Below are 12247 nucleotides of genomic sequence, written 5' to 3'. Positions count from 1 at the left end.
AGTTATATAGGGTTGGGGAAAAAGAAATGTCGTATTTCTAATCGAAATTTGACGCTTTATTTAACATACTTAAAATTATCCAATTTAGGTCAAATATGCGCCTTTTTGTTCGCAAACTTGTTGCCATTCAGAAGCCCCCCCCCCTCCTCTTTATTTGCAAAAAAAAATCAGACAGCCAGTTTTCGCAAGCATCTTTTGAGGTCAACTTAGTATCACCAAGATCGTTTTGCATGGACCGGAAGAGATGATAATCACTTGGAGCCAGGTCCGGACTATAGGGTAAGTGCAACAGGACATTCATCTGAGCTACCGTACCTTCTGGTGGGTCATCAAAGATGTGTGAGGCCGAGCGTTGTCCTGGTGGAAAACAACACCATTCCTATTGATCATTTCTGGCCGCTTCTGGTCAATCGCCTGCTTCAAACGGTCAAGCTGCTCACAGTAGAGAACCGAGTTGAGGGTCTGGCCATAGTTGAGCAGCTCATAGTGGATGATTCCCTTCCAATCCCGCCAAACACACAGCAAAACCTTCCTGGCCGCCAATCCGAGCTTGGCGATGGTTTGGGCCGGCTCACCGCGCTTCGACCACGTCTTTTTTCGCTTTAGGTTGTCGTACGTGATCCACTTTTCATCACCAGTCACCATCTTCTTCAAAAATGGGTCGAGTTCGTTCCGTTTCAGCAGTGCATCGCAGGCGTTGATCCGGTCTAAATTTTTTTTTTCGTCAACTCTTGTGGCACCCATACATCCATCTTTTTTTGGAATCCAATCTTCTGCAAATGGTTCCAAACGGGTTTATGGTCTATACCCAGTTCCTGGCCAATCGATTTTATCGATTTTATCGTTTTCCACGACGATTGGCCTACCAGTACGGGGTGTATCTTCGACAGCCACTACACCAGATCGAAATCGATCAAACCAACGCTGTGCTGTGCGAATCGTTTCAGTATCGGGTTCATAAACTACACGATTTTGTTCTGCCGCCTTCGTTGCAGTTTTACCTCGCAGGTAGTAAAAAGAATTTCTTGCTTGGTGGACTCCATCTTTGACGAGCTATAACTTGAGACTGAAAAGGACAATCACAACACTGTCAAAACGACACTTGTAGCACAGATTGTCGTCTTTAAATAGCCGTATAGTATGACCCGATGCGATAAGTACAACAGAAGATATGTTTAAGTGTTGCCATATATTGACAATATACGACATTTATTATTCCCCAACCCAATATGTACTTTTGAAGAGTAACGTTTGCATTAAAAATGGATGAAAATTGCCGATTTTTCATGGGTCTACCTTCACACGCACTGACGAAACTACCCAAACAGCACCAATCATAGTAACCCATGAGTCAGCAGAAAAAAAATCACAGCTCTATCAGTCGAACTCAAACCGTGATGGCGAAAACAGTGAAGCTACTCCATTCAGAAGTGTACGCATTCAAAGAACGGTTCCCTGCCGTGTCGAAAATGGACATCGTGTGGCACTTTGTGGACGCCGGATACGCCTAATATAATTTTTCAAACATATTCACATATCCAGGCAACATATAGCCTTACGGAATCCTACGTCAGCTATGTGGTTGTGTCTCGGACACAACCCTCCTGTGATTTTTTTCGAACTGACCAGCCGTTCTGTTGTGATCATGAGGAATATGGACGTGGGAAAACCATCGTTTTATATATGAGGGGTTCAAAAGGAAAGGGATGTAAGTGACTTGATCGGTTCTCTATTCATCAACGTTTTCTTTCGTTAATAAATCTGCTTCAAAGATGTTCCAATTTAAGTTTACTATAAAAACCGATAGATGAAGTTCCAACCCATCGCCCAAAATGTCGAATACAGCTAGGGAGTTGTTTTGACCAAAAAAGAGAGAGAGTCGATGGAGAGAAGAGAGCCCTTCACATCATATTTTTGTCATTTTTGTCATATAAACACATTTAATGATAAAATGGAATCATCTTCGCCTCGCGTGAGAGATGGGGAACAAAGTTCAACTAGTTTTATAGAAATTAAATTTTTGGTTGTTATTTTTTTTATTGTCTCTAATTTTAATTTATAGGATAGTCATCATCTATGCATGGAAATGCTTTTTTGTGCATTGAGTATTTCCACACCGTCTATACAAAGTTTGTAATGAAAAAGCTATGGCAAGTCACAGTTGTTGTCAGGAGTGTCGCTGTATGAATGTTTTGCAGAGAGTATCGATAAAAGTTAACCTAGTAACGATTTCAGTCGTGTAACTTATTTTTTGGAAAGACTATTTTATCAATCTTTCAATATTGTCGAGACTCAGTCTTATATTTTCACATGTTGGACTTCTTCAATTTATTGAGAACGTCCATAAGATCTTAATAGTGCAGATTTAATTGTAATCTATCATAATCTTTGATCTTTCTACTGTAAAATTGAGCTAATCCCCCTCTCTATGAATAACTCTGTTATTATAGTGCATTCAGACACTGTAGGGTTTCCATTACAGTGCAAACTGTTTATACTCATCTTTTGAGACCAACTTTATTCATCGTTCTTCAAAGACGCATTGGCCTAATTCATAACTCTCCCCACCAAAAAAACATACACACAAAAAGGAGAAAAGTTTTCTGGACTGGTATACTTAAAAACATTGTAATATATACATTTTGCAACTTCCCCTTTGTTTTCATTACAGCTTATCGTCCTTTCTCAATTGAACAAAAAAAAATCTAAACATATAACATCAAAAGCTTCGCTGTGTTGCGAACACAAAAATAAATATAGTCCTCAAGGTATCGCACAAAAACTTCCCTCCCACTCACTTTCGTTGGTGGGTGAATAATGAAAACCGGACAGCCACTGATGTATACTCTTTTTTCCCTCTCTTTCCATTCTATCTTATGTTCTCGCTCTGACCTTCTCCAACTCTGATTGCAGACATACCTTGGCACAACAGAAATCATACGATGAGCCGCACGACACCAACCACAACAATATCAATGTGAACAACAAAAACTACTACCCCTCGCAATATCACAACCACCAGGTTCCCCAACAGCAGCGCGTTAGTAGAGAGGGTGGAAAAATGTCACGCACCAGCACCCCCTCATCCCCTATTTCATATCACAAACAGCAGCAGCAGCAGCAGCACCACCACCACCCACAACAACAACAGCCGCAGTCGCCGCTTCCAGTTCAGCGGAAATCGATTACGAGGGCGGCCAGCAGCGTGGAAAGTGGCACCGGTGACTTCAACACGACCACGCTGGCTTCCACCGGGTCCGAGTCGAATTTGGCCACGATGAAGCGCCAGCAGTCGTTAGGTGGTATTAGTCGTAATCAAAAGTGTAGCAGTGTTAATGGTTTAAATAGTAGCACTAATAATAATAACTATCCTATTGGTAGCACTGGGGTCAACGGGGTGGGCGCAGGTGTCCTGGGTGGTATGGGTGGTGCGGATTTCTCAATGAGAAAATCGACCCTGCTGCGAAGGATGTGGAGCAAAGAAATGCGTCGCTACGATCGGTCCGGCAGTTGGTCACCACCGTTGCGGAGAGCCCCACGACGTATCTACAGCATTGAGAGTATTTTACCGCCGGAAGGACTCGCCAGCGGTGGTAGTGGGAGTAGCGAAGGTAGTTGTGCGACCGTTACGACCACCTCGTGCAAGGAATGTGCGAAACTGGAGAGTCAGTACAATACTAACGCTAGAGCTGGAAAGTTGGCCAGCGAGTCCCCGAAAAGGCTTCGATTAGCTGGTTCGTTGACAAATCTCAACAATAACCTTCAAAAGGTTGACAGTGTAGAAGGCTCCAGTCGCACCAATACTCCCGACCGAAATCCGGCCTCCAGTGATGGGTTTGATAGTGCTAGTGTGATTACCAAAAGTTCCAAACCGGAGATTTCGAGTACCACTGGTACCACAAATACCCCTTTGATACGGCACAAGGGGGAGGTCGTGAATGACCGATCCAAACGAACGTTCGTCTTCATGAACGCTGGTCCGGATACCCCCGACACGGTCAACGACGTCGAGTTAGATGAGGCGGACTTATCTAGTAGCACTTCGTCCATTGTGTCTCAAACGTACTCGAGACCAATCGGTTTAACGGGCAACACTGGAACTATCCTTGAAGCCAGCGAGGAAAGCACTCCAATCGATATCGAGCAAGAGCAGGACGACGACGAAGACGGCACCAGTACGATTCTGAACGAACAGGATAACGAAAGTGATCTCAGTGAATTCCTGAAGGAGGAAACAAATGCTCGTGAAAATGATATTGAAAATTGTCGGGAAGTTGTTGTTGAGCTTGGTGATAATAATGATGCTGATGTACATACTGGAAAATGTGGTCAGACTGCTGATGGTAATGAACCATCAGGGGCAACTGGTTTGAAGGTCAGCAGTGAGAAACAGCCCTACCAAGGTGAAAGTGAACAGTTTCCCCTAAAAAAGGATATATCGCGACGTGGCAGCAACGCGAGCAGTAGTGCGGTGAGCATTTCCGCCGAAAGTACGGAAAGTGAAAGTGTTTACAATGGTGCCATAAATCAGCATCAGGTGACCGATACTAGGGAAGCGACTTTATCGCCGAATAATATTCTGAAGAACGATGAGTGTTTAGACGAATACATATCGAATTTGCTGGTTGATAATTTAAACAATCTATTGGATAGCAATGAGTTGGTCAAGGCCAGTGTTGACGGTTCGGTTGCAAACGCGGATCAAAAGAACAATAATAGGTTGATACAGGAGGCCAAATCAGCAGATCAAATTCGTAGCGGTTCGGCGGAAGTCAGTGAGATGAAGCAAAAATTAACTGGAAAATACATCAACGGGGGCGGAGGCGTGGTGTGCAACTCGCCACCCGATGCCGTAAGCAAGCTCAAACACCAGCAAAATAAGCTCAAGAAAGAATGTGAGAAGGAAAACACCATTGAGGATACCTTAAATAACAATCGCCAAAATGGTGGTGAAATGCCTTCGAAACATGTTATGCGAAAGAAAGCAAACCGCTCTGAGAAGCAACCGAACTCCAACGGGTTTTATCTCGTGCCGAAAAATGGTTCCCGTGACTCGGATGGGCTGCCGTCTGAAATTGATCTCAACGGGAAATACTACTTCCCGGCGTACGGCGTTGAAACGGATCCCTCCGACCATACGGACATCGCATCGGAGCCAGAAGTGCAGATAATCGGCAAAATTGGCACGGGATCCACCTATCGAGGGGCTGCTTTCACGAACGGAATAGTTCCTCGAATTTCCGCTATGCCTCGTACGGAATCTATGGAAGTGCAGCCGTCAACCACTTCCGCCGAGGAAGAATTCGACGATTTGCCAGCAAACAACGAGTCCGATTCTGACACGCCGAGTCTTGTGGACAGCTTGGATGAAGTTGAAATTACCCCTCGGAAGAGACACGAGCGAAGGAAATCTCTCATTCCACCCTCGCCGATTCGGGCATCTACCACGACTGACAACAAATCCACAACAAAATCCGAGACCAACAGCTCGCCACGACACGAGAAGGGGGAAGCTTTCTTCGTGCCCATCCAAGATAGTCCGGTTAAAATCGACGAACATATCGTGGTGGCCGATACGATGCCGCTGCGAATCAAGGAGCGTCTGAACAACCGCCAGAGGCTGATGGTGTGGAAAAAGGAACAGGATAACCTCAAAAAACACCGCAAAATGATGCGAATGATTGAGCAGAAAAAGTTCTACGGGGAACCAGCGATCCAAGTGATAAGCACAATTGACCGAGCAATCAGCCGGAAGGAGCACATATCTCCGGCGGAGAAAAAACGAGTTTTTGGGCAGCCCTCAAGTGCGTTCACCCCCAAAGTTCCCAAAGCGAAGAAAAAAGGCAACACAATGCGAACCGAGCTCGGAATGCTGGAATCCTATAAAATTGACGCCCGGGGAAATATGCAGATTCAAAATCCAGCTGCTGAAACCACTCCCAGCGGAAAGAAAGCCTCAAAAAGCCCCTGGGGTCAAGCAGCGGAACGAAGACAAGCAATGGGCTCAACCGAGGTGCAAGCTACTTCCTCATCTTCAAAGTCATCATTCCAAGCGGTCACCGCAACGACCACAGCATCCTCTAAAACGCCGAAAAAGACCCCGATTGATCCCAGGAGGAAACAGATTCTGAAGGATGTACAACAAATGACTCTCTACCCGCAAGCTGACCTAACGCCGGACATTGAAAGGGGTCCAAGGCGGATGTACCAAAAAACAGAAATCCAAGAAGGTGACAAACATATCGAAATACTGGAAATAGTTGAGTGCGCAGAAAGTGCTCCCGGTGATATTCCACGAAGGCCACCCAGAGTGAGGAGCGCCACCAGTCGGGCTGGACACAAAAAGTCACAAATTCCTGTTCCCGTTTATCGGTGGGGTCGCAGCAGACGAAGTAATTATTCCCGCGAAAGCAGCCCCCTCTCGGCGGCAGGAACTAATCCCAAGGTCGACCGAATGATTGCAGACTTGCTGATAGAAGCATTAACAAATCCAGATGATGTTGGAGTCAAGTTCATCAAATCTCCCGACCAATTAAGAGAGAAATCAAAACGATCGGCTGGTAGCCGCAAACAAATCACCTCGAACAGCTCGACCCCACGAAGGTCGGCCAACAGCGGCAAGTACACCCAACGTTTCGAGGTGATTCCGGAAGAACGCAGCAGTGTTTCGGTCGAATCGTCATCGGAGGAATTCTCTTCCAGCAAGAAAAAGCACATCTCTGCTCGCCGTGTCAGCTTCGATGACAACCACAAGATTCTAAACGTCGATGAGTTACAACAAATGAAACCTTCCAAACTGGCCCCCAAATCAAGTGCCGCATCACCGAAACCATCACCGAAAAAACCAACGCCGAACGCATCACCCTCACCCAAGGCACCTGCGATGAAAAAGAATACCACCACTAGCCGCGGAAAGGCGGCAATCCAGAGCGAAGTGGTCGAGGAAAAGGGTTGGATCGGTTTCACGACCCAGCACGAGGACATTGCCACTCCGGTCAACGGCGAAGAAGATGGAGGTATTTATCGTCATCTAAACGCAAGATTTCGTGTTTTTTTCTTATTCTCTTCCCCGTTCATTGTGATTTACCTCATGAACTGCCTCGACCTTACCTTGAAATCCAACGTAAAACTAATACCATACAGAAGCTCACCACCCCCCAGGATTGAATTCTAAATTTGTGTGCACCACTTTCACTTTCACTCCATCCTGCACACGAAAACGCAGCACAGTTTGGAAAAACGCAAACCAAAAGCTTTTATAGATGTTTGTGTCACGCTTTCAACAGTCGCAGAGTGTGAAAATTTAGATCACATCCCATTAGCACGAAAGGCTCTTTTTTTGTGTGAATTTTCATTAGTGCGAAATCTGGCACACCAACTAATGGGCGCCCGTAATTGATCGTACGCATGCCAAATAGCGAATTACCATATTGTCCCCATTCATTAATTAAAATCTGAGACTATCATGTTTTATACTTTTGTTACCTTTGCAACTGTATGAGTTTTAGACTGCGAGAAACACAAAAATTGGGGTTGTTTGATGTAAATCATATCCACAATTACGGACGGATATTTCGGATTCCACTGTAAACAGGGAGTTTTAGATTAAACGCTCACGTAAAAAAAAATCGAATAGCTCCTTATAATTTTTTTTCCGCTCCTTCGATGGTAACACTGCTTTCCCTACATCGGGACAATAATATTCGGCTACTCGTTCAGTCTGATCGGATGGTTTTTAGTGTCAAGATGTACAATTTACAATAACGTGTATTTTTAGCGAAATCGTATTACTCGAGCAACCGAAGCCTTAATGAAACTTTGTCCTCTTATGGCAAGCATTTCAACATTTCTTGATTACTTCCTCAGAGAGTACGTGAAGGACCGTTGCTATGTTAATAAGCCACAAAATTTGGAGGAACTTACAGAAGAAATAACTCGGATTTTCAACAGCATCGATGTCGTAATGTTAAGGTTGTGCATGAAGAATTTTGTTCACCGTTTAAAACGCGTTATCAATAAAGGGGCGGTCACTTCGGAAATGTCCTAAAATAAAAGCTTGATTTTCGTATTTAAAAAATCAAAATCGGTCCATTTTTGTAGAAGTTATTAAAATTTGTTGCCTGAGCGTTCAATCTGAAAGACCCTGTACAATTTGCTATAAGGCACCCTTTATTCGGAACCTTCTTGTAGAAGGACAATCCGGCGTGTTTCTTGCTTCGCTGCACTGTTGTGTGCAAATCTTCCAACTTGTACCTGACGTCTCGAATTAAGAGGTTCCAATCCAGGCTTCCTGGCAGTCGAGAAAAGTACCCAATCCCTCTAATCCCATTTTATAACAGTTGATTTGGCAACATTGAACAATTCTGCCAACTTACCGAGCGAAAAGTTTGGATGTTCGTGTTATGCGAGAACATATTTCGAACGATGCTCCACTTGCTTGAACACCGATTCGAGAACTGAACAGAAATCGTCAAAGAAATCTCAAAGAGAACTCAGTTTACCCGCACATACATACAAAGTGAGAGGCAGCTCAGAATCACGGCAAATTTTGATCGCTCCACCCTTTAGGTACATTGGTGAGTGATGCCTAAGGGACTCCGGCCGTCGTTGAGAACAAGGCCAATTTAATTGTTATTTTCTGGTAGGGGATTTCCAAGTGACCTCGTGGTTGTCCTCGCAGGGAAAGGAGGAACCTCGGACCACCAGTCCTCGGGAAGTTGCGAAGTTCAAGAATTGTTGACCGTTGTCGTTCATTCCAGTATGCGGACTGTCTTGTCTTATCACCGAGTGAGCTGAACAGCTGTCATAAAGGGTGTACCGTTTAAAATTCGCACACACAAAATTTATTCTCAAAATTCGACTTTTCATCCGATTATCACCAAATTTTCAGGGAGTAAAAAGAAATAATTAAAGTCAGTTTTGGCATCATATACAAAATTTTATATCCGAATGCGCGAACCTTGACCTTAACCCAAACCATAAGGTTCGGCACGATCTCAGAATCGACAGTTTTTGCGCTTATCAACCCATGCTTTCTTCATTTCTACTGGATTCTTCATCACTTTAGGTTGTTTTGGAAGGGGCTCCTCATAATGGCCCACTATTTTTCTATTGGGCGCAGTTTCGGAATGTTTGGGGAGTTCAGTTCCTTCGGCACGAAATCGACATCCTTTTTGCATGTCCTTCGTATAGTGGCAAGACGCCAAATCCTGCCAGATGATCGCCGAACCACCGTGTGCATTCAAGAGAGGGAGAAGCCGCTTTTGGAGACACTCTTCCAAATTCATCTGTCCATTCATGGTGCTTGCGGTAACGAAAGGTGTACTCCGCTTTCCGCAAGTATGAATCGCCTGCCAAATTAAAAACTACTTGGTGAACTTCGACATCTTCTGTGTCCGGAGGATCTCGGGAACATCCAACTTATCCTTGGCAGTGGTATACAGGGGTGTTAGAATCTAGTTGAAGTTCACCTTCACATATGTTTCGTCTTCCATTACGCAGCAGTATGCTTTCGTTAACTTCGGGTCGTACAACTTCCGGCACGGCATATGATACTTTTGAAGCAACACACATGTGCTAACGCTTGGTCCAGTCTTTCATGCATTGTGGTAGGCCGACGAAGACCGATGGACTTTAGTTCCCTCGTCGCATTCTCTTTGATCTCCTCGATCGAATAAAATCTCTCTCCACGAAGTGGCAACTTTAACTTGGGGAACAAAAAAAACTCGCACGGGGCCGTATCAGTTCAATGCGGTGCTTGCTCGATGGTATTTACTTGATGTTTGGTCAAATAACTCAGTACAATTCGGGCCCGGTGCGATAGCACGTTATCACCGTACCAACATAAGAAAAAAAATAAACCAATTCATAGCAAGCAGGTAAATTCATTTTGAAGTGAAAAATTCAAATGATTGAAATAATTATATAAGTGTGATAAAACGGACAGCTGTCAGGGGTTAAAAGACGGATAGTAAAAAGTTTACATCAGTTGATTCTGTATTCTTGTTGAGAAACCATGTTTTGCCACAACTCGTTGCACTTAACTGAATCATACGCCGCCTTGAAGTCTATAAATAGATGATGTGTCTACAAGTTGTATTCTCTGAACTTATCGAGGATCAGTCGCAAGAGCAACCTTTGGTCCGTTGTGGAATAGCCCTATCGGAAACCGCATGATTACTCGCCTGCAAAGGATTCCTGCACGGGTGCAGTGTGTAGAACAGGATGCGGGAGGGAATCTTGTATGCGTAATTGAGGATGGTTATGCGTTCATAATTGCCACAGTTGGGACGGTGTTCCTTCTTGTAGATAGGTCATATGAGTCTTTCCAACTAGCCTGAAGGCAATTCTTCCTCGATCTATACCCTCAGGATGATCCGATGAATAGCACTATATAGCCGTCTACCCCTACTTTGAGAAGTTCTGCTTCGAATGGCATCCTTCCCAGTTGCTTCGTAATTTTGACTCTCTAGAAGCTTTCTTCACCTCATCCAATGTTTGTGGATCCACAGCTTGTACATCATGCTCATTTTTCTTCCTGTCCTCATGAACTATTCTGCTTTCCTTGCCATTTAACAGCACCTCTAAATGTTGTTTCCAACGCCTGGCCACATGCGTCTTATCGGCAATCAGGTCCCCTCGTTTACCACTTGATAAAAGCTTATCGGGCCGTGTCTTGGGAAGTAATCCTCCGCTTCGGCAAGATCACAATCGCAGTACTCACGTTTGTTACGATGATGAAGTCTCTTCTGTACAGATCTTGCCTCTCGGTATCCCTCTTTGATCTGTCGTGTCACATTTTTTGTTGCCAACAGGCGAGCGCCATGTTCTTATCATTCGCTACCCTCTGACACTCCTCATCCATACCACCCGCTGCGTATGGTAGCTGCAGTCGCGCTGTGGAACTGACCTTGTCGTGAATGTGCTTCCACTGCTCATTCAGGTTTGCTCCAACGTCCAACGTCCGCACGTCAATTTTCCGAAAGTACTCCTCAGAAACTCCTTCGGTTGATAACCGCTGTGTGTTCAACCGTACCTTCTCTATCGATATCGATTTAGATATTTTAAACAACCGGGCCCGAATCTAATATACAACGAGATAAAGATCATTTTGTCCTCGGATGGTCCTTACTTCGATGATTTCTGAGAAGTGTCAATCAGAAATGGTCAATCTGAAAGCAGTGTTTTCAGGTGTGCAGTATTTTTAGGGTGGCATCCAAATATTCCAGCGTGCGAAGTTGGTTCTGCAGGTTTTTACGTTACATTTTTACGTCATCGGGCTTGTTGTTTGTCGACGCGTATACATTGATCAAGCCGTAATTGAAAAATCTGCTCTTGCTTGCTACGAATAGACGGTCACTGGCGGGTCTCCATCTTTTGACGCGCTTTATTTGTTGGCCCTGTACCACGAACCCGACGCCACGTTATCCGCTGCTGCAGCCACTGTAGAAGATGTGGTACTTGAAATAAAAGCCCTTTTTCGGATCTCCAGTCGAGAACTCCCGTATGCCAGACTTTCGCCAGCGCACAACCCTTACATTCACCTTCCGCAGCTTTTTCGCCAGAACGCCTACGCGTACAGGCTCGAGTAGAGTCCTCACATTCCATGAACCGAGTTTCCAATCGATATCCATTTCCGTTCGCTTAGGTCCAAACCGATTATTCCGTTTTGAATTTTTCTCTAGATTTCTCGGAGCAATTTTATATTTCGGAATGTTGGGTCACTAGGGCCACTGTATGCTTAGCCTAGCATCGAGGCTGCCGTCTTAGGTGTAGCTGACCAAACATCGCATTTCATAGGTCAGCCGCCCGTTCAGGATAAGAAGCTATAGCACACCGCGAATAACTTGGGGAACAGACGTGTCTAGTCCCCCTTCTCAGTCTACATACGACAGCCTTCAAGAATATTTTAAAAAAATATTCCGTTGCATTTTTGATCAATTTTCGTACTTTTCTTCGGATACCCTCAATTGAAGTTTGGACTCTCTGTTGGTTAACGGTTTTATTCCACAATCTCTTAATGTCTGCAGCATCCCGAATCACTTTAGCACCCTTCTTCAAGTTCCGTTGGACAATAGACCATATATTTTTCATTTGGGTGAAATTTTGGGGCAATTCGGAGGGTTGAGGTCTTTTTCAATGTAATCGACCCCACTCGAGCACCTCTCGACTGTAGTAACAGCTTGCCAAATCTGGCCAAAACATCACTTTGTGAACCTTAGTAAACGGAAGGAGACGTTTCTACAGG

The 12247-nt window shown here is 44.6% G+C and overlaps 1 protein-coding gene across 17 annotated transcripts in view; it reads left to right on the top strand.

Moving 5' to 3' along the window:
- LOC129778078 (uncharacterized) overlaps window positions 1–12247 on the top strand; it is a 171267-nt gene that overhangs the window by 137293 nt on the left and 21727 nt on the right. For all 17 annotated transcript variants that reach the window (XM_055784732.1, XM_055784737.1, XM_055784739.1 and 14 more), the window contains one exon: window positions 2914–7016. In XM_055784732.1, the coding sequence (XP_055640707.1) occupies window positions 2914–7016 (4103 nt within the window). The remainder of the gene's footprint in view (window positions 1–2913; window positions 7017–12247) is intronic.

The sequence above is a fragment of the Toxorhynchites rutilus genome, chromosome 3, assembly GCF_029784135.1.
Source record: "Toxorhynchites rutilus septentrionalis strain SRP chromosome 3, ASM2978413v1, whole genome shotgun sequence".
Lineage (NCBI taxonomy): Eukaryota > Metazoa > Arthropoda > Insecta > Diptera > Culicidae > Toxorhynchites > Toxorhynchites rutilus.
This window is presented reverse-complemented; position numbering and strand designations above follow the sequence as displayed.